This window comes from Procambarus clarkii, chromosome 80 (genome assembly GCF_040958095.1).
Source record: "Procambarus clarkii isolate CNS0578487 chromosome 80, FALCON_Pclarkii_2.0, whole genome shotgun sequence".
Classification (NCBI taxonomy): Eukaryota; Metazoa; Arthropoda; class Malacostraca; order Decapoda; family Cambaridae; genus Procambarus; species Procambarus clarkii.
The window spans coordinates 21863382-21887139 of record NC_091229.1 but is presented as its reverse complement, the minus strand read 5'-3'; the positions used below and the strand labels follow the sequence as shown (position 1 = coordinate 21887139).

The window sequence follows — 23758 nt, the reverse complement described above, 5'->3', positions numbered from 1 at the left end:
AATTAGGGGGTATTGAGAATTATTAAAAAGTAATCAATTATAAGACGAAATCAACAGTAGTGTAGTTAATACACTATAACACGGCAAATACATATGCTGTACTAATGTTAATTCTTTTGATTTTAAGAAACATTTCTTTCTTTAGTTGAGTACAGTACTTAAACTCACCCTATTTGCAGAAGAGAACTTAGGTCTGGGGGCAGTAGGTCGGGAAAATTCAACCACTACAAGAGCAGCATCCTTAATTCTTCGTTGTGTACTAGTAGAGAGCAAGGGCCACTTGCGACAAACTGCTACTCGGTTGGCATTATGAATCATAAACTTTTCTATCTGATTCAGTATGGTTTCAAGGAAGTTGAGATAGTTCTGCAAGATAAATATTATCAATTACTTTTTTATGACTGGAATATCAATCATTAACAGTTTGCTTAGAATATTTTTTTATCAATCCATTTACTAAAGTTACATCTCTCAATTTTCATTTTTACATCATGGTCACCTTTCAGAGGTGGCTAAGGTACAGGGTGAGAATAGCTTGAGCTACCTCATCCCTTTGTGTGGATTTTACCTCAATAAACTTATTTCAATTTCCAGAGGTGAAGGTGGGGAAACACGGACTGCCAAGCAACAAGAGGATATACCAAGAGGTGTATTTCACCAAGTCTGTATAAACAAGGTTTTTCCTTCTGTCCTTCATTATGTTCAGGACAAAAATGCTGTGTACTTGCTAGTTGGTCAGAAGCTTTGTGGTTGCAGGTTCCCAGCTTCACTGACCCTATTGTATTGAAGTTGCCATCTGGTGGCTGCTGTAGTCACGATTCATTGCCCATCCAGAAATTACCAGAATGTTAACTGACATTATTTTAGATAAATTTTTGTTAGAAGGGGGTTTATTGAGTGCCATGTTTATTCCTTTGTATAGTAGCGAGTTGGTGTCTCAGAGGTGACAAGTTAGATTCATTACCGTCTCGGGAGGGAGATAGGGACTTGCTTTTACCGTCACTACATAGGGAGCCAGTCGGCCGAGCGGACAGCACGCTGGACTTGTAATCCTGTGGTCCCGGGTTTGATCCCGGGCGCCGGCGAGAAACAATGGGCAAAGTTTCTTTCACCCTATGCCCCTTTTACCTAGCAGTAAAGTAGGTACCTGGGTGTTAGTCAGCTGTCACGGGCTGCTTCCTGGGGGTGGAGGCCTGGTCGAGGACCGGGCCGCGGGGACACTAAAGCCCCGAAATCATCTCAAGACAACCTCCCTCTCCCAACTACGTGACCAGGCAACTTAAACAAGGTACCCACCATGAACCCATGGTGGAGTGAACAAGTCATAAGAGCCTGGCAGGTAGCTTGTGTCCATGAACCCATATCGGCCACTGGCTCAAGGAAGCCATCAGAAGGTCTTAATTCAGAAATATTTAGCATACACATATCAAGGGCAAATACAAAAATCATCATATGTTTACTTTTGAGTTGACCTAGCAAGAGCGTACACTCGATCAACAGTCTACCTCGTTGAAAAAACATGTATTCCTATTCTCTATATAATGATGCCAATACCTAATGATTGTAATTGGAACTATTTACCGCAATCGGATCACACTACTGTAGTGACAAAACATACATAATCATCTGATGCAGCCCTAATCAGATATATTTATATCAATATAAATATATTTAGGGTTATAAATATATATATAAATATATTTAGGGCACTCTATTTAGGGTTAAGAAGAAGAGTGACATTCCAAGATGACTAGTTTGCAATGCGTTCAATGTAAGCAAACTAATTCTTCTGATGTTATGAAGAATAGAGCTATTTGAATATTGTCAACAGTGAAAGTGAGAAAGCCTTGTGCACAAGGAAAGCCATATTAAACCTCAAGACAAGTGGCAGTGAAGCAATGGAGGTGTGCTACAAGTGGAAGTAGGAGGAAATAAATAATGTTGTTATAGTTTTTCATGGAGGAAGCAAGAGAATTCCATGAGAAAATCAACATTATTGAGCAATGTTTGTATACTCAAAAGATGGCTTATGACCTCTAGGCCTTAACAGCTAATCTATTTTTCAAAATTCTTTGGCAATTTCTTACATATCCCAAAAATAAACAAATGATCTTACCTCAGAGACTTCAAGTAGTCCATCCTCTTGACTCTGCTCAAGGAACTTTGCCAGTTGAAGGTGTGAGAGAACAGCCTGGTCCGGACGTATCAACTCGCATGCAACACGCATTGTGTCTTGTAAACTCTCTATGCTCCACCCACTATCTCGTCCCAAGCCAATAAACCTGAGAAGTAAGTCTTACAATGACATCGAATTGCAAGCATCACCATTCTTTGAGGTACAAATTGAAAGGTATTTTGGAATTAAAAATAAGACTACTAGTATATATAACCATGCAAAAATAGAATTGGGGCAGGGATGGCAATGATTTACCCAAAATAAAAAACACAATTACAAAGGACTTGATATTATCATGTAAGTATGCTACTCACACACCTGTCAGACGTCAACACTCCACTCATGTTGGCAGCTATGAAGCTAGTAGCTGCTTCAAGTAACTGTGCTGCAGAGTCAAACACAGGCTGGGCCCATCTGACCATTGGTAAAGATGATAATACTCGTTCACATCCCAAGGCAGTATCTATCACGTTACTCACACTCTGTTGACAGAATTCATCATACAAAGAAAAATTATAGCAATGTACTATCATTTTTATGAAGAATAAGTTATTTAAGTTATTTATATAATAAATAATACCACATTGTCCCACTGAATAAAACACCCAGATAACAGCTTTAGTGTGCAGTTAACAATAATTATATCTTGATTAACAGGTAACATATGGCAATAAAATTGAGGGTGCAGTAACATGTCATGATTGTTATGTCACCCAGGTTGTTTACTGTATATATGGATGAGGTCATGAGGGGAGTCAGGGTAAGAATATCCCAGAAAGGTGAACACAAAGAAAGTGCAAGAAAGTGGATAGGTCTAACATAAGTACTACACTGTAATTGCAGGAAGAGTACACAATATTTAAAGAATACAGGTGATATAAAGTTCCTTTATCACTGATATATATGCAAATCATGTTACAAGTTGACTAAATTATTGATGAATGTGATAAGACAAAATCGAACAAGGGCCAAAGTAGATTTATGATAAGAGAAGATAAATTGTGTGAAATAAATCAAGTTGAGAATATAGAAAGGGAAGGAGTGGGTGGTGCAATGAAAACCCCTAGTTTGAAAAAACAAGATACTGTGGGAAGAGATTCAAAAGGTTATAGAAATGTATGAGAGACAATTGTGAACATGAACAAATAAAAAGTTAGAGCCATAAAAATGAGCAGTCTGGTAAGCATATGCTATGTTAAGAGGGACAGAGTATAGAATGAAATTGATATGGAAGGATGTGAAGTGCACAAGTTGATAAACCACTCGACCTGAGATCCGTATACTGATATGGTTTGGCATATTAATGAATGGATGATAGTAGACTACTAGAGTGTATTTAAGGAGAGAAGTAAAGAAAAGCCAGGAAGAGTAGGGCAACCAAGTTGAGAATCTTTGATAATGAAGATAGTCAATGACCAACACACAAGATAGGGTAAGGCACAAGGCTGGGTGGAAACAGATTGCGAAGAGTAAATGCATTCGTACTGTATATGACATCTCACAAGGACCACTGTACACTGGGTCTAAAAGCCAAAATGTGTATGAATACACGTTGGCTTCCTGTCCCCTGACACTGAATTATAATTGAATCACGTGAAGGCAGGTAGTATGTCTGAAAAAGCAAAGAGCCTACAACACGATTGGGAAGCATGTTTCTAGAGGAAACACTGTCATATAAAATTATAATTTTTAATGTTTGTCAAGCCCTTAGAATTTTTTTTTTTTATTTTCATTCCACTTGTCACCAACTTCATCCTTTATTTCTGTCTCCCACCCCCCACCCCCTCCTCCTCCTTCCTTACCAAATCCTTTGATCACTCACAGTCAAGAGAAATTTGATGTCTGCCAACTTACCATATCATCCAGCAGCTGTTTAAGGCATCGATCCTGCACCTCGGGAGGAAGGGCAGCAAAATTCCGAGTAGGCAGCACCACCACAAAGTGCTTGGCCACCCACCGCAAGCATCGGTGATAAAGATCATCAAGACAATAGGCACCAGCGATGGGTAAAACATCCAACACTCCTTCAAGACATCCTGAGCATGGCTAAACAAGTACAAAAACAAAACAAAAAAGCAAATTCTTTAAATTTCTCATTAACTACAAGAGTAGTGCTATATTCAAATAAAACAGTATATAAATAAAGCAAATCTTCACATTTCAGAAATTGCACACACACATTAACTTCAAATTCTTAATTATGGAGTTTTAATGCAAGAGGTCTATCCAGCATATATACCTGATCAACCAGGCTGTGACTCATACGTCAGGCTGCGAGCAGCCGCGTCCAACAGCCTGGTTGATCAGTCCGGCAACCAGGAGGCCTGGTCGACGACCGGGCCGCGGGGACGCTAAGCCCCAAAAGCACCTCAAGGTAAGGTAAGGTAGCATATATAATAGTACACATTTTTCATTTATGTAAACATCCCAATAAATTACACATGTTTATGCTGTTTTAGAAAAAACTGCTGTACTTTATGCTCTGATAGAACCAAAATATTAAAAAAAAAACTATTCAAAATGCTTTCTAATACAGCTTAGCATTTTTGTTCGGTACTGAAATACTGTAGTCAAAAATGAACTGACCTTATGAAAGTAATGACACATTTTAGCTTTTAGATGTAAAGAAATGACATCTTTGAGCCCATCAAGTGCCAGCATATCTGCCAGTGCCGCAAGCTCCCCAACTCTCACCCCCTCAGGCACTGTACTTGTCCCACTATATATGTGCTTCAATGCCACCATAACACAATCGGCAGAAAATCTGTAAATTATGCATTTATTATTTCTATTTCCAGGTAACACACATTTTATAAATGTGCAGAATATATCCTCCAACTAATAAAGTATCTGACAGATAAAGCATCTACAATAAAAAATACAGATCATATTACAATGAGGGCATATATTAAATTTATATTCTACAGAAGTACCATATAAATACTGAACATAGGCATATGATTAAGATTAACCCAGATTAACACAGTGTATTCGTGAAAAGATCCATATTCAGAATATTGACCAGCTACTTTCGTATGACTTTTCTCAATTTTATTAAATGACGCCCGTTAAAAAGCATACAGTATCTCCGTGTGTAGACGAAAAGTTTCTTTTTCATGAGCAAGCCACTCTGTCTCTTGTTTCCTTTGGCAGGCAAGGAAAGCAGGGCGGGGGGGGGGGATGTTACTCCTTTCAGAAGATGGACGTTCATACACATTTTACATAGTTAATAAAATAATTATTCAAGAGTTTTATGATACATTATAAGTGCTTCTTAATCATAAATTCGGGTAAATAATTATCTTAATTAGGAGATTTGCTGCATATGACAAATACAAAACATCAAAAGTGTAGTGACACAAACACACATTAATAATCAACCAAGATATATAAGCCTGAGGTACAAACCCTTGCAACTTAATAACATTGCCGGCACTTTCCACCCAGTGTCCCGAGAGCATGGCAGCAAAGTAGACGCACCGCGAAGCTAAGATGCATTTATGGGCTCGGATACGCTTCTCGCCAATCTAGAAATCAAGTTCATTTAAGATTAGAAACAAAAGAATAGTGAACCATTGCAATTCTTATTAAAATAAATTATTCATGAAAATTCCTCATCAAATTAAAAAAATTAAAATACAGTAATTATGACTTTCAGGGGGGGGAGGGGTGCTGGCACATACTGTATGTATAATTAAAATTAAAAAACTACTGAAAATTCTAGCACATACGATATATTTTACACCATCTTATTAACTAACTATTGTGATATTTGGGGCTGTTTATAAAAAGACTGAGCTACAAAACTGATGAAATGTTTCAAGCCTACAGGATGAAACCTTCATGGAACATAATGTTAAGCTAAGAATGCAAGCTTGATATTCAGTTAAGAGTGCCATAATAGTATCAGAGATCCTGCTTAGTACAGTACTAGAAACATCTATGCAATATAAATTATGAACGCTGTATAACACATTTTATCTACTAAGTACATAAAAGTATACTTGAGTGAGATTTTTATTTAAAGTTACATAATACATATGTTGTACGGAGATTAAGAACATCATAATAAATTTACAGAAAAGCATAACAACACTGTACATACCTGTATAGCAACATCAGTATTTATTTCATTCAAGAACATCCGCAGCAAATCTTCTCCCAGTCTCGAACATGGCTCCTTGTCTCCTTGATCTGAGGGCCCTAAATAGGGTAGAGGAAAATAAATAAATAAATCAGGCTTTAATTAATGAAAGGTCCATTTCTAAACAGATCTCTGAGGTACTGTATATACAATCAGACTGAGTTAAATCAAGGATCTAAACCCAAGGATTCAGCAAGGAACATGATGCAGAAAGACCTACCATTTGAGCGTTCGATGCTGCTGAGAAGACTGCTTACGTCTGACACTTCAGAAGGTTCAGTTTCTTGAGGAAGACTAGCCGATACAATATCACTGAAAGACACACTTTGAGAAGGACCAAGTTCCGATACAGATATGTCTCGGCTTGTGGCCATGTCGTTTGTCTCTGAAGTATGTTCATCTTTAGTCCGAGAAACTGAGTGATCTCTCTGAGAACTAGTCTCTCTCTTAAGAGGTGAAGGCTTCGCTCTGTTACTAGATTTAGATGAAGCTCCTTTGTTTTTGAGAACGTGAATTGGCCTTGGGATGCCTGACACAAACGATCCATCCCTTGAAGTAGAGGATTCATTTATTTTGTCATTTAGGCTAACATTCTTCCTTGTTGGAGGCTGAGCAATAAATTCTTCTCTATCAATTACTGATTTAGTCATCAATTTGCTAGAACTCTCTGGAGTTGAAAATAGAATGGAATCACTGGGCGCAGATCTGGTCATTGCATTTTCACTTTTCTTTTTTGGAGGAGGAGCAGGTCGCCGTCTTGGTTTTGGCGAACCCAACTTTGGTGATGATTCTGCTTCGATAAACATAAAGAACCCTTTCTTCTCCTTATTCCCACCTTCATCAGAACTTCCATTAGCTTCAACTTTTATGCTATCTGGAGTTTTCTTCCCTTCTATAGAGGGTGCTGGACCTGCTAGAACTGGTGGAAGAGAAGTGAATTCTGCTTCTGAACGAGACTCTATGGACTTTGGAATGCCTATACCATCACTCTCTGACCTCCTCTTTCTTCTGCTCTTAGGAGAAGGTGTATCTGCTTCTATGTACATGTAAACAGCAGAAGATTGACTCTTAACTTTGGCCGCTTCTTTCTTCTCTGTTTCCTTAGCTTCTTCTATTGATGGAGATGGTATGTCATTAAGATCTATAAACATTGGGAAGATTGATTGATGTTTTTCATCCTCCCCTTCAACACTTGCTTCTTTGTCTTCCACTTTACTTTCATGTTGCTCTTCATCTTGTGGACCAATATATCCAAACACAAGAGGTATAGAATCTACATCCTTAACTGACCCAATACTAACTTGCCGCTCGGATTTAGGGATGGATGTTCTCTCTCCTGTGTCCTTCTCTCTCTTCAGAGTAGAGCCACCTGAGATAATGGGTGTGTTTTCCGATAGCTCTCTGCTTAATCTGGGACTTCCTGTAAGTTGTGGCAATGATTTAAATGATGATTCTTCAGCAGACATTTCTTTTTTGTCAGACTTCCCTCCATTATGTCCCGTTTCGCTACTCTTACTCTCATTTTCTCGATCATCTTGTTCTTTCTCTTCATTGTCCATCTCTTCTTTTTTTAAACTTGAAGTGCTAGTTTCTAAGGATTTATTTCTATTAACTTTTCTGGGTGAATTTTCCTTGTCCACAGTTTCAGATTCTCTTCTCGTTACAATATCAACACTTAAAGAATCAGGAGAAGGTGACCGAGTTGCCGTTCCTCTCCTGGCTAAATCCAGCTGGAGCTCCAAAGCCATTTCATCTGTACTCTTTTGAACTCTTAATGGAGGACGGCGACTGACAGCACGGCTCATTTCTTGCTTCACATCTTCCATCGAGTGCACAACTGGAAGACCAACAGATGCTGGACGTGGTATAGGATCAACAACAGGTGCTTCCAGAGCACCTAATGAGTGAATACTACCCATCATGGCACTATCCATCATACTGCTATACAAAGATCCCATACCCATACTACCACTCTCAGAACTCATACTCGCAGTCATCATACTAGCAGTCATCATGTTAGTTGTAGGAATGTTAGAGTAAGTCTGGAAGTTGTGTTCGAATATCAGTGAACCTTTCTTTCTCTCCATTTCCCTTAACTTCTCAGGATCATCTGTGTTTTCATAGTATGATGATATACTTTCATCAGAAACTTTTCTCTCCTTCCCATTGCCTGGGTTATCTTTTCCAAAACCATGAGATCTTACACTTCTTTTAGGAGTACCAAAGCTGTGAATGTTGTTATGAGCATCGTCTAATGCCCCCCGTTCCGTCTTTACGACGGATTCTTCAGGTTCCGATTCCTTCTTTTCTGTTGGTTCTTCTGTAGACTTGTCGGGGCCACTGGCAATTCCTTCAAGAATCTCATAGGTTCTTGCTCTTACAAGTGGTCTCATGGGATTAACTGGAATGGCTTGTGGCTCTACCTGGCTCTGATAAGTTATTTTCCTTTTCCCCTACAACATGATTGCATTCTTTTCCTGGGGGTTTGAATGCCAATCTTCTTGATGAGGCTTCTGGGCTCTCATCAGAGTCATGGCTACTGGAATTTTCTTCATGGCTGCTAGGAAGTTCTACTTCAAGACTAGAAGTTTCGTGTAGATTACTCAGTCTATGATCACTACCACTGTTGCTAACACTGTTATTATCTAGTTCTACATTATCACGCGAGTCTGGAACAACTGACTGACTTTTTCGATGCAAATATGTCTTGGAGGTAGACACAGATTGAACATGGTTTTTTGGCTGTTGTTGTAATTGCTGCTGTCTAGCCAAAATGTTAGCCTGATGTAAGGATGCATTTTCTTTTGTGCTAGACATAGCACCGTATTTATGTGGTTTGCCTTCTTTGATTTTCACTTTCTCAGGATAAAACTGCCCAGTATGACCATTTGAACAAATTGGTGGACCTTTCTTTTCATCTCTATCATGAAGGGATTCAATAGGAGTGAAGTCATTTGTGGAAGCCCTTTGAGAGCGCGAAGGTGAGCGTTCTCTCTTGTCTCTCAACTTATCTTGAAAGGATTCCCCACTAACTTGCATGGGAGATGTTTGTAACTCCTTAATCATAGAAACATTAAAGACTGGAGACTCTTGGTTAGATAATTGCCCACTGGGGGATTGGTCCTCATAAGAGGACCTTTTTGTTGGCAGTGATGTCTTCAAAGATATTTTCCCTTTTCTGGTCAGTGTAGCAGAACTCTCGACACCATCCTCTATATTAGTATCACAATGATCATCAGCTTTGTCACTCGTACTATCTGGTTGCTTTTCCCTAATTTCACATTTGTTAACATTTACAACAGTGTGGTTTGTAATGTTCATTGTGTATCCCAATGACTTTGGTTTTTGAGCACAAACCTTTTGACTAGACTTTGGCCTTACAGACTTGGATATATTTGAACTCTGTTTTATCATTTGTGGCTTCAAGGTAGCTGTGCTGTTTGAATCACAATCCGAAATGGTGCACGTCTGGTAGGGACAATGAACACCATTGCTGATGAATTCTTCCACGTCTTGAATGTTCCCCTTTTTCTTGCTCAGTTGCCCTTTTTGAAGCTGTTTCAGGATTAGCTGCTGAACGTGATGTTCTTCGTCACTACTCAGTCTCTCAATTCGTATTTTATTGCTATACACAAGCGCCCTCTGCTGGAGAACAGCCAGGGTGTCTTCTAACTTGCGTCTTAATGCTATACCAGCTGCCGAGTTGTTCCTGTCACTGTACAGGCTCCTGCAGAAAGAATGCATTATATATATTACACTGTCCCAATACATACTTGGAAGAATACTTAAGAGCTATAACAGATCAATAACTTCAGCATGGAGATTGGTGTAACTCCTCCACATGGTCATATGAAATACTACACAAGCCCACACGACACACAACATAAATGAGCAGCATACCGAGTAAATTTTTGAAGTTCCTTGTAGTCAACATCTGGTAGTTGTATGCAAACAAGATTTTCAGCAGACTTCTTGTTGGGTTGCTGAAATTTGGCAATTTCCAGAAGTAGGCGCCACAGTGCTGGAACACGAGCAGCAAAGAACAGCTGGTGACAATAAACGTTGCCTCGTGATGCCTCGAGCTTCAAGTCCACAAAAAGTGACTTTTTGTATAAACTGCAAAGAATGACACAATTTGAAAGTTCATAACCATTAAAGTTATTGCCAAAACAGTGCTTATTATAAAAAAATTATTAGAGGTATAAATTAAATCAAGGGACAAAAATTATCTAAGGGAATTACCAAAAACAGTCTACATTTCATAAAAAGGCAAAATCCAAAATACCTACACCATATAAAAATATTCATGATCGTCACTTTTAATCCTGAGCCAAAAATCTAAACAAAAATAAAAGTTCAAAATACAAACCCAAACACATCAGACACCAGCTGCTCAGTGACCCTTTTTTGTAGTTCCAACCTCTCGCGTTCATACCTCAGCTGTAGGGACGTTGACCGGGAAAGTAGGTGACCTTTGGTGCGCTGTCTTACGGCTGTTGACAATAACAAATTACACTAATTACAGCATGAACAAAAACTATTTTAAATAATTTACAAAATAAGCCATAAATGCACAACATTCAGTCTAAGCCAATGCAAATAAATCAAATTTGAATATATTTAAGTTTCTAAACTAAGGACAATTTATATCAAACAAGATAATGAATAATGCATCAAGTGTACAGTATTGAGAATTTGTGTTTTGTGACTAAATATTATGAGGGGAGTTCACATCAGTAATGGATTGGTATCTGATCCCCAAGTGTTCCCTGGGTCATTGAGGGACCAAAGCAGTCTTGAAAAAGGTCCTTGCCCCTGGTAAATACAGTAATAGGAGCCTGGTATATTCAGTATGTCCCTAACACCCCAGACACATTAGCAAAGAAGGCTACCATGATGTCTATCCTAATCCAGAAAGATGACAGCTCAAGAGACTTGACGTGGCTCAATGTCACAAGGGCAATAAATGGAAGTATCCCTGGCCTCCTACCTCAGTGTAACCTACAATGTTTGTATTACATAATACTGTACAGTGTAAACAAGAAATATCCCAAGCTTTTCCTCCTTGCTCCATTCCCCTCTCATTCTTCCTCTCTCATCAGCACTGCCAAGCCTCACCCTCTGCACCACACATTGTATATGCAGCACCATTATACATAACTTGCTAGTGTAGAATTACAGTACTGTACTGTACTGTACTACTAAACTTACAAAATAGGTAAACTAAAGAAAATCCCTAAACTGTTATGCATTAAAAGCATAAAAGTTGTTCCAAACTACAAATACATACCAAAACTTCAAAATTAAAAGTACAGTACCTTATAAAACTAGCAATAATTAAATTGAATGAGGCCAAACAAGAAAGTAACCCACCCAGACTTCTATGCTAGCACCTAAATAAATACTCTTAAAATGCAAAATACAAAATATCTCTCTCTTCCTCCCTCTAATTAGGAAGAATCTTTTATCTGTAATTATGAATATACACGACTCGATTCTTGGTTCCCTGCTCAAAAGCAGGACCGTCCCAGATCACAGGAACAATGGTGAAGTTAATGCAATGTACGTCTCAGGGGCCTATACACTACAGAAATAAGCCGCCTTGATACCCTTTTTTTCTCTAATATTGTGTGTTGATAGCCAATATCAGGATCTGAAACTTGTAGATTGAACGAAGTGCAATTGCCATTTTCTTCCCGAAGATCCTCACCATCAACGTTGATGCATAACTTCAGTATGCTTATCATGTCCTTGAGACTTCTTGTTTCTGCCCTCTTCTCCTGCAGCCCTGCGATCAACTGTCTCAGAAGTACAGTAGTACCAAGTTCTCTTTTGTGTTCCTAATTTCATGCCACTGTGTCCTGTGAAAACCTTAACTGGCTCCATCGTTGAGATGCAGAGCTGGGGAAGCTGAGGGAGGAACTGAGGGGACCTGTTCAGAGATACAGGACAGTACTGTGCAGTACTGAGTGCAATGAAAGTCTTCTTTCTAGGCAGTCCTTAGTAGCTCCCCACCTACCTGTGACAGTCTCTTCTATCTTAGGCTCGAGACTGAAGAGCTTATCCACCTCCTTGGAACCTTGAGTGTGGCTAGGTAAGGTGATGGGTCAGGAATGGTTTGATAAGAGTTTAGTGATCTGTGAGCTTGTTTGGTAAATGATAAATTTCCAAACATTTGCTTGGAGTGTTAAGTTTTGCAACACACACTTGCATTGTTGTGTAGCTAGAGATGATGATTCACTTCACACAATAAGTAGGCTGCCACCTCAGCAACACAAGTGTTTACAAACAACAATGATTATTTCAAATATATTCTTCCTTACCAAAATCACAAGTACATTTTCATTAATAAAATAAAAAATAGTAGACAAAAGTAGGCACACTTAAATGCCAATCATATTCAGTATTAGACTGCTCAAATACAGCACAATACCATATTACACTACATACTCACAAGCACACAAGCCATAGTACCAGTGTTAACACATTACAGTACAGTCCAGTATTATGAATCAGAATTAAAGCCAAGGCAACTGTAGAACAAATGCAGGCATAGCTTACATAGTCGGTCCATTGACAGCCTGGGCCATACTCTTGAGTAGCAATAGCATCACTCCTGTAATAGCAACAGTGGCACTTTAATCCTCAGATAAAACAAAATACAAAATGACAAATGAGAGCCGGTCGGGTGCATGGCAAGAATTTATACTAAGAAATATGAATGCAAAGCAGCCAAATAACATTTGTAATATTTAAAGGTGGTAGTCTACGATGCAAGCCAAGAAACTGCTGGCAAAAGCTATGGAAGGTAGTCCTGTAATGCCCTCACAAGTCAAGGCTGGCTCCGGGCTGAGTTTGGGGAGTAGAACTACTCCCACAACCCCATCCAGGTACAGGTACTGTATTAAGGTTGTGAAAAACACGGTAATTAGGGTCATCATCTTCTGAAGGGAAAGCAGTGGCCTGGATCATTGGCTTTGTGGAGCACAGATTAAATTACAGTAATGTGAGAGAGAACTACAACCCAAGGAATGATGATAAACTGAAATAAATACTGTAGTAGCCAACTAAGGGAGCAATAAGAAGACATAAGACAGTAAGTCATATAGCTATAAAAAAAAAAAAAAAAAAAAAAAAAAAAAACAAGCGTTTCATTTATTAAATAAATGACTTTAAATTTGACTTTAGATGACTGACACCTAAATGAAAAGGGATGTCTGCAAGAGATATGTGCAAGTGATGAAACTTTAACCACTGTGCTGCGCCAACTGAGAAATCTTGTTCCGAGAGTTGTATTATTTTTTTAATTAGGCTATATTTTAATGTTTTTTTAATGTTTTCATCACTCTGTGTTTTGAAATGAAAATGGTTGCATTTGGAAACATTTTGACATTAACTTTACCTGAACATTTATAAAAAACAACAAAAATATGTCCTTAACAATTACACTGAAGTTTTTGCCAAAGACAGATGCGCAGTGCAGGGGTTAACACTTTACCATCCCCAAGAAGCAGCCACTTTTCTTATCTAAAGTAAACTACCCGTTTCCTCTACCCACTCACCTGTACACAACAGAATTTTATACAAACTCATTTTTTTATTATAAGCCTATTTATTAGGCTAGAACACTGATTTTGATATCAAAATGTTTGTACATTTATGATGATTCACATAGGCTAAAATAAAATAGGATAAAAGTGTTGCATGTGAAATAGTGAAGTGTAATTTATACATATATTAGAGTCCCAGTAATACAGTTGGGTCTGTTCTCGACGCACAATCGAGAATTCCAGGTTTGAATCCTGGGCGGGACAGAAATGGTTGGGCACATTTCCTTTCACCTAATGCCTCTGTTCACCTAGCAGCGTTCTGAGCGGGGTCAGTAATTCGGCCTGGGGGGGGGGGAATTCGATAAAAGCCAAAACATTTATGAATACAATCTGGCGTCCTGCCCTGCGACACAGTGAATTATATACAACTGACTGCAGGCTGTGCAATATGTAAACCATTAATACTCATCTTTGGTTTACAAAACTATTTATAGTCTTAGAACACATTATGTTATGCACTATCAAAATGTGAAAGTGTTAAATTTGGCTAAAGTACTCGCAAGCAATAACAATTTATTGTCAAATGTCCTAATTAGTAGTCTAGTCCACTCCAGCAAAACAAAACAGATGTAGGTGAACAGGCAATAAGAAAGGGTGTAGTGAGGACCTCAAATGAAAGTAGAGAAGACAAACACAAGTGCTATCCATAGTGAGAAAATAACCACTAAGGAATGTAAAGTGTAGAAAATCAACGCCACTTTGGAAGAAAAAGAACAGCGGAGAGGATGCAGGAGAACACGCCAGTTATTGGTCAATGGCTTAGGTAGTGGCAGATTGCCTAAGTACTATAAACTTTGCTTATTGAAATAACCCAGCACAAATTTTCCGAGTCAAGCCCAAAACAGAAAATCCAAAATTAAAGACAAAAATTACGAGTAAATTGGAAACAAATACAGCACAGCTAAATATATTTAACAGTACGTGTGTGTATGTATGTACTCATCTAGTACATACATACAAACACATGCTGGTAAATATATTTTGCTGTATGTATGTATATATTACATATACACACACACACACACGCACACAATTACTAATATAGAAAAAACATAAGAATAGTAAAAATGAAAAGTACGATAAGCTAAAAATAACAATGCCTAGAAATATGACTGCCTCTAATTGGCAGTCTTATTTCTAATTTATTGTGCTTGTTATGATGCCCCAGAATTAGTCTCTGTGCACAACACGTCTAGGGTTCACCATGCTGAAAAACCTAATTACTGTATCAATTTGTTTTCATAAATCAAGTAATATGAGCTAAATTAATGCTTTAAATGAATGCTTGTGCCACACGAAGTCATTTTACACATGTGGACTGGGTGCATGTCAGGCAACCAGGCAACACCTTGGGTAAACTAGGCCTCTTGTAGCGAGGCTGAGCAAAGTCCAAGTGTGCTAACTTGGATACACATTACCCAGAGAGCTTTATCCATATAAATTACAAATGTGAGAAGTCGTTACTGTATCCCTGAAAATAGGTGACCAAAAATGACATGGTGAACATCAATATTTACTTTACAATTTACTTCTACACGGGTAATTATTATCGACAGCTTTTGAGACTTTTTTTTTTATAGTTTGAGACATTATTCCTTTCACTTATTTTTGTAATGCCTGACTCTGTACCCTATGTTCTCTGCCAGCTATAACTTCCCATCTTTACTAGATCATTTCCATTGTTTCTAATCCATATATGCACCATAGTTTCAACAAATGTCCCCCAAACATTCATTTTTAATGGGTTCCTCATCACCTTGTCATACATGGTTCCTCCATACATATCTTCATATGTATACTCACTAGGCTAATGCTACTAAATACAGCACTATACTGTACTGTATATAAAATTATTAAGTTACTGGTATTTAAAACAGAACTGTTATTTTAATTTAATTATTGTATTTTTTTTAGCAGTACTGTAAGCATGCATGATCCAATACTCATTTACAAAAAATTCCATCTGCTTCCGAGACCTCTGCCGAGTGGTCAATTTATATGACTCCTGCCCTTTTGTAATGCACAACTGGCATCAGCTTTACACATTCTTCTCTGATTATGCTGATGTGAAGTAAAGTTTTGGAAGAATGAACTGCAAGGCTGCCATTCTGTGTCAGCTGGGTGGTGAGCCTGGAGATAACATTTTGACTCTCTGGAGAGTCAAAATAATATTATTTGCAATAACATTGACTCCCACATTACATCTGCTCTCAAAGTAAATTCTTAATCTATATGACTGAAAACATTACTGTACATCATTCTACTTGGGTCGTCTAGAATTTATTTTTACTACTGAACCTGACAATAGTCAGATCATTGGCATATACATAATATCTTCAGTGTCCAATATTGTTACTCAAGCCTCTTTGATAATTAGTTCTACCATAATAATTTACAAAAGTGAACAATGTGCACTTTCCAAATGCAACCATTATTTGCATATTAATTTAATAGGATTTCTCCCACCACTCTCAACATTGGCGGTTACTGTTTACACATCACTTCAACCATCCTTACCTCCACCTCTTCATCCCAAATGCCAACTTTCCTGGCATGTCATAAACATTCTCCAAATTCCATAAATTCAAGGGCTACATTTGTCCCAATATTCCTTGGTTTCTCCACAATCTGCTTCACTGCACACAGTCATTTCATCTTCTTTCCCCCTTTCTTTTTAAATTCCCTTCTGGTCCTTTCCAATTCTGCTTTTGGCCACACTTCTCACTCTATAACTGTAGCTAATATTCATTCCAGCAAAACTGTAATAGAACAAAATCGAAACAAGAAGTTGTACTCGCTACCAAAAGATTGTTTCCTTCAGTAACATTAAATTGTTGGAAAATAGTTTACAAATAATTTACGAATAAGCCAATCATAAAATTTACATACTGTATCGCTAATGATGGAATATCAGTGCAGATATTCTTTACCCAAGAGAAAGGGTGATGAAATACCAAAACAAATGAGTGCCGTACATGCATATACAGTATATATGTATTTATATACAGTATATATATATATATCGGAGGAGGTACTGAAGGTAATTAAGGTAATTTTAGGAAGGTTTAAGCTACTGCAATATGAAAATAAGCCATGACATCTGATAAAACTGTTAATTATATATATACATTATTAACATAAGATTTAGAGAGTAAGTCTTGCATATGTATAAACAATATTTGTAAAGTACATCACACTGGATACATATAAACTATTTAACCATTTGTGCTAATTTTACAAATGCTCAAATTAGATGTTTATTATACACAGTGCATTGTACAGCATATCTTTTATGAAGCAAGTTAAATTATACACAGTATTGCCGAGAATAAAGGTATAGACAAAGCAGATGATATATGCAAATTGAACCATTAAAATGCAATCATTCTAAGGAAATGCAACTCAAATACCAACTGAAACAAATACCTGGGCACTGCAGCTGGATGTGACCAACAACGTACCTGTATGGCTCTATGTTCTCACCATGATTTTATCTTAAAAATCATTGAAAACCAGTAATTGCTGTGAATTAAGTCATTAAATACAAGCACAAAGCCAGAATGGCACTATGACTCGGTGTATTGGCTGACCTTTTTTGGAAAATTAAATATATTTGCACAAGTTAAAATATAATTCAAAATTATGATGTATAGATTTACATTTTGTACCGTGCTTGTGATTATACAGTATCATATAGCATTAATTGAATTAAATATTACAGTCATACTGTGCTGGCTTAGTTTTTCTTCTGATAATTATGTAACCTTACTTGAATTGGAAACCACATGTAGTAATGTTACCTTCCAGAAACAATGAAGATGTACAGCAACTTGCGGATAAATACCCCATACAAATTTAAGCTAAATTATTACATATTTAATTTCAAAATGTGCTGCTCCTCTAAATTTGTTTTCCTGGGTATATACAGTGAAGCTCCAGGCTACTGATAATTGTCCTTTAAATACACCAGGAACTATTCAATTAAGAACAGGATCACAGGAAAAAGCTGCTGGTAATATTAATTTTTAATTTTAGCTTTTTTTAGGTACAATAGGTTTGAGAGATCAAGACAAAAATACTGTATTGGTATTTTAACATTCTTGCAAATTTTGGAATTTGGTAACTTATTATGCCCCGAATATTGGGTTAGAGGCAAACATTATTCACTTTCTCATGGCACTGTGTACAATGTTCTGACATTGTCACAACACTGTATGCAGTATCTTGAGAAAGGGTTTAAGTTAGTTAGTTTTTTAATACACTAACACACATACAGTATTTAGGTATTTCCTTCATCATTCAACCACAGCAACAACTGGTTTCTTGTTGTCGGGGCTACAAAGCCTGTACTTAGGCTTCTCGAGGTCCTCCTTGGCCAATTTCTTGAGAAACGTTAGATGTACAGAGTGTAACACACAAACAAGGAGCAATCTTGAGGTTATCTTGAGATGATTTCGGGGTTTAGTGTCCCCGCGGCCCGGTCCTCGACCAGGCCTCCACCCCCAGGAAGCAGCCCGTGACAGCTGACTAACACCCAGGTACCAATTTTACTGCTAGGTAACAGGGGCATAGGATGAAAGAAACTTTGCCCATTGTTTCTCGCCGGCGCCCGGGATCAAACCCGGGACCACAGGATCACAAGTCCAGCGTGCTGTCCGCTTGGCCGACTGGCTTGGTTTCATGCTCAACAAGCCACAATTTAGGACTGAGAACAGTAGATGCTTTTTCACCCACAGGGTTACAAGATAATACTTATACCACTAGTGCCCTCAGGTAAACTTTTATACTGACCTTCACTAATATGAAACCCATAAGCTTCCTGAATTCTGAGTACCTATTTAATGCTAGGTGAACGGTGGCATCAGACGAAAGAAAACGTGCCTAATTATACCTAATCGTCTGTCCTGCTTGGGGATTGAACTCGGGACTCTGGGTTGTGATCTGTACACCAGTTGATTGACAGTTGAGAGGCAGGACCAAAGAGCCAAAGCTTAACCCCCACAAGCACAACTAGGTGAGTACAACATAGACCGCTGCGGTACACGACCCTTTAACTACCGCCAAGTGAACAACAACAGCAAAAAAGCATGTTATTTACCAGGTTTTATTAGTGTACATGATATAAAATGAATTTTTCTGCAACAACCAAAATACATTAACTATTTTTTTTATTTTTGTATATATAAAAAGAGTTCTTACATTCTTGTACTGTACAGCCACTAGCACGCGTAGCGTTTTGGGCAAGTCCTTAATCCTAATGTTCCCTGGAATACGACACGCCAAATAGTTTAACAACCAGGTACCCATTTACTGTTGGGTGAACAGAGGCTACAGTTAAGGATTGACACCCAGTAAATCCTCCCCGGGCAGGGTACGAACCCAGGACAAAGTGCTCTCGAAATGCCAGGCGAGTGTCTTACCGCTACACAACGGAAATGTTAACTTTCATTAAGAACAACAACTCTCACAAGGTGTCGAGCCCCGGAGGACTTGCTCGCACCCTTAGGCTCATGACCAAAAGCTCTACAGAAAAAAAATTGATCTTTTAGCTGGCAAAGATCATCAGGGCAAATGGGGGCAGGGGGAGAGCCTTTAAGATGTTTATTCAGGTAAAGGTACACACGTACATTGAAAATGAGTTACAAACAAAATGTTGGATTTATAGACATACAAAGCCAGCAGCTTTGACAAGCCGTCGGCTTCCTGCCCTCGGGTAAATTCAGAAACTGTTCTGGGACGAGACACAAGAGCCGAAGACACCGGTAATAACCGCACGGCACCAACAGGCCGGGAGGACGGTGCCGCCCCGTCCGGGTCCTCCTCTCGTAATAGGGCCACCCCATTTCGAACGTGTAAACCCACAACCACCAAAAATATGACCTACTATCAATAATCAGAGCCGCTAATGAAAAAAATTGGTGCAATGTCACGTTTTCTACTCGTGGGTCCTGGGCTAAGTTAGGGTCGGGCAACTTGGTACATCATTCTCATGACGTTGTGACAACTGGAGAGGTCAAGAGGCCACATTAGCAAGTTACAGAGGGTGTTGCCTCTGTTCTTACCGTCTCTGCCCCCTAATTCCTGCGTCACCTATGCCTCATTACACAGCCACGATAACTACCTTATCGCCCCCTTCTCGGCCAATTAGGGCCGAGCCAGCGGCCGTGACCCCGGCCTGTTGACCCTCCCACAATATTGCCCTTTTAAAGACCCAAACTGGTTATGACACTCCCATTTGTGGAGATAAATGGCTAATTCTTCCAGTTTAGGGAGCCGTGAGGGAGGTGTGGGCGTGAGGGAGGTGTCCGGGTACTCACGGTGGGATAGAGCCGTGCGGGAGGTGCAGGGAGGAGGTGAATATGAGGGCGGAGAGTTGACAGGTGGAAGGGTGCAGACGCCATTAGTGTGGAGACTCACCGCCCTCTGGTAGCGCGCCATAACACCACCCTCCGTGCTCTCTCATACCTCCCCCATACACTACCACCATCATAGAAAACCTGTCCCAGATCACCCCTAACTCTCTTATTCTGCTTCCGCCCCGTCCCTCACACACCCCCATGTGTCTTGTTCTCCTTCCTCCCTCCTTCCCTCACTTTCCCCAGCTGTTTTGTTCTCCTTCCTGTCCCTCACTTTCCCCAGCTGTTTTGTTCTCCTTCCTGTCCCTCACTTTCCCCAGCTGTTTTGTTCTCCTTCCTGTCCCTCACTTCACCCAGCTGTTTTGTTCTCCTTCCTGTCCCTCACTTTCCCCAGCTGTTTTGTTCTCCTTCCTGTCCCTCACTTCACCCAGCTGTTTTGTTCTCCTTCCTGTCCCTCACTTCACCCAGCTGTTTTGTTCTCCTTCCTGTCCCTCACTTCACCCAGCTGTTTTGTTCTCCTTCCTGTCCCTCACTTCACCCAGCTGTTTTGTTCTCCTTCCTGTCCCTCACTTCACCCAGCTGTTTTGTTCTCCTTCCTGTCCCTCACTTCACCCAGCTGTTTTGTTCTCCTTCCTGTCCCTCACTTCACCCAGCTGTTTTGTTCTCCTTCCTGTCCCTCACTTCACCCAGCTGTTTTGTTCTCCTTCCTGTCCCTCACTTCACCCAGCTGTTTTGTTCTCCTTCCTGTCCCTCACTTCACCCAGCTGTTTTGTTCTCCTTCCTGTCCCTCACTTTCCCCAGCTGTTTTGTTCTCCTTCCTGTCCCTCACTTTCACCCAGCTGTTTTGTTCTCCTTCCTGTCCCTCACTTTCCCCAGCTGTTTTGTTCTCCTTCCTGTCCCTCACTTTCCCCAGCTGTTTTGTTCTCCTTCCTGTCCCTCACTTCACCCAGCTGTTTTGTTCTCCTTCCTGTCCCTCACTTTCACCCAGCTGTTTTGTTCTCCTTCCTGTCCCTCACTTTCCCCAGCTGTTTTGTTCTCCTTCCTGTCCCTCACTTTCACCCAGCTGTTTTGTTCTCCTTCCTGTCCCTCACTTTCCCCAGCTGTTTTGTTCTCCTTCCTGTCCCTCACTTTCCCCAGCTGTTTTGTTCTCCTTCCTGTCCCTCACTTCACCCAGCTGTTTTGTTCTCCTTCCTGTCCCTCACTTCACCCAGCTGTTTTGTTCTCCTTCCTGTCCCTCACTTTCCCCAGCTGTTTTGTTCTCCTTCCTGTCCCTCACTTTCCCCAGCTGTTTTGTTCTCCTTCCTGTCCCTCACCTCCAACTGTCTTATTCTCCTCCCTCTTGCCCTCGACACTAACTTCACTGTTATCGTGCCCACTGCCCCCCACTCTCATCCCCCAACTGTACTTATTGTACTTATTATCCCTCACGCTTTTCACTCCCCCCCCCCCAACAACTATACTGTTATCATTCCTCATTTTTGTTGCATTTCACAACATTTGAGAAGGTACAATTGGTTATGTAACGATCGTGTGTGACTTCTATTCTTGCATAGCTACTAACATGCATAGTGCTTCTGGCTGGTCAGGCGGTATATACAGTATTAAAAATTTGTCTTATATATAATGTGATATTCCTAAGTATAATATCCAGTACATTGAAGAATACTTTATGATAATTTGTAATTCCTTTTGATACATTTACTTTGTATTTTTCAGATCAGTGTAGTGAACTAAGCCTCATGAACCTAAAAATAGGATTCAAGAGTATGTTTCACCCCATTCAGCTCATACTTTAATAGAGGGAACAGGTTATATTTAAACAATAGGCATACAGTACAGTACACTGGCAATACACACCTAGATCTTACTTTGCATTTTTTCTATGCATTTTAGTTTTTTTCTGGTAAGGGTTAACTTAAATAGTTTGTATTTCTTCTTTCTGTCGACTGCTTTAGGCTTTGCTCCATCTCTTAGATTAAAATAAGACTGGCTTTTCTATGGTTAATTCAGGAATTAACCTCCTATATATAGATAATTGTCTGTATTTTCAAAATCAGATTTTCATCTTTCTCAAGAAGGAAGTTTTAGGCAGACAGTAGCCATAATGCTGAAATTAACATTATAAAATTCTCCCCACCACTGTTATGTAAGAGCATTTTTTTGGAAATATGTAATTTTATATATTTACTTCAATAAGGTATTTTTACTTCAAATAGTCTTCAATGAGGCTTGGAAGACTATTTAGCACCATCTGAATCTCAAAATATTTAAAACTTGGATACAATACCTTTCATGAGTAATGTCAATGATATTATATTCACTAAGGATTTTATCAAGGGACACACAGTTGCAGGAAAACAAAAGTAAAATGTCAGATCATCATGAAAATAAAAATAGTCTATGAAAAGGTACCATTGTTAGTGTGACAATGCAGCTTTTACAATTAGGTGAAAGTCCACTCCATCAAGTGCTACTTGTGACCCGAATATTCCTTTTAAATTTAAATCATATGACTTTACCTAGCACGGTCAAATGTGCTTTCCCTGTGTTGCTAAAATGGGTGCACATGATTTTGTTGTTACAAATACATTCTGAAAGGCTGTTATTACAGAAAGTGTCACATTTAATATACATTTCACAGCAGTGTGTGCTTTAAAAATTTTGTTTGCACCTTTGCCAGCAGTTCTCTCTCTCTCTCTCTCTCTCTTTCTTGGCACTATACATATTTTTTTTAATCCACAATGAGTACTACTGCTGATACTGAATGCCTCTGCTAATCGTACTCCTCTCAATAAACTAAACTTTTTCTTCTAGGTTTAGCCTGACTACTACTACTGATAAGACATCTTTTCCACTCACAAATAATGAAATATCATAAATTAAAATCCTCAAGTAACAATTGGTCACACCTCACAAGCAATTGGAAAAATGCACATGGCTGGAATGTGTCATTTACAGCTAGCTATGGCATCCATCAAAACAATTAAGCACTGTATATAAATAAGCAAAACATATAAACAAAATATAAACTGCAAATTTTGATTTATTATTGGTTTGATCAAGGCAGTGTATTCAGAAAGACTTACTACTGACAGGAGTGATTATTATGCTACTCACAGCAAGCACTTCTTTGGACGAGAAAATGTGGATTTTGAGAGGCCTCTGAAACACAACCTAATAATTCCCGTATACTGCGACTGTAAATTGCTATTCGTATATTCAAACTGAGTCAAGATTTTACCAGGATGCATCGATCTATCGTGGATTACGAGGGGCTCACTGTGAAATATTTAATGAAAAACAGCAATGTAACATTGTTCATTACAGTACAGTGTATAATAATATAATTGAAGGAAAATGAATTCCAATTATAGTAATCACTTATATAATTAAAATCCTTAATTATATTGAATTCAATAATTTTACATGATGTTAATGCATGAGTTTTCTAACTTTCTAAAATACCTGCCTT

At 38.9% G+C, this 23758-nt stretch overlaps 1 protein-coding gene and 1 long non-coding RNA gene across 2 annotated transcripts in view; both read right to left on the bottom strand.

The window, feature by feature from the left end:
• LOC123746286 (uncharacterized) overlaps positions 1-20384 on the bottom strand; it is a 29462-nt gene extending 9078 nt beyond the window's left edge. Inside the window, 12 exon segments of the mRNA XM_045727657.2 lie at positions 169-366; positions 2117-2282; positions 2495-2658; positions 4031-4222; positions 4763-4940; positions 5585-5703; positions 6282-6379; positions 6541-8734; positions 8736-10047; positions 10221-10436; positions 10690-10813; positions 20248-20384. Of these exon segments, the coding sequence (XP_045583613.2) occupies positions 169-366; positions 2117-2282; positions 2495-2658; positions 4031-4222; positions 4763-4940; positions 5585-5703; positions 6282-6379; positions 6541-8734; positions 8736-10047; positions 10221-10436; positions 10690-10813; positions 20248-20368 (5082 nt within the window). The 5' untranslated portion in view covers positions 20369-20384.
• Positions 15813-20241, bottom strand: LOC138357801 (uncharacterized). The gene is made up of 3 exons (XR_011225148.1): positions 20052-20241; positions 16448-16689; positions 15813-16082 (listed from the first exon to the last, which is right to left on the bottom strand). It is a non-coding gene; the product is annotated as an uncharacterized lncRNA (long non-coding RNA).
• Positions 20385-23758: the final 3374 nt, after the last annotated feature.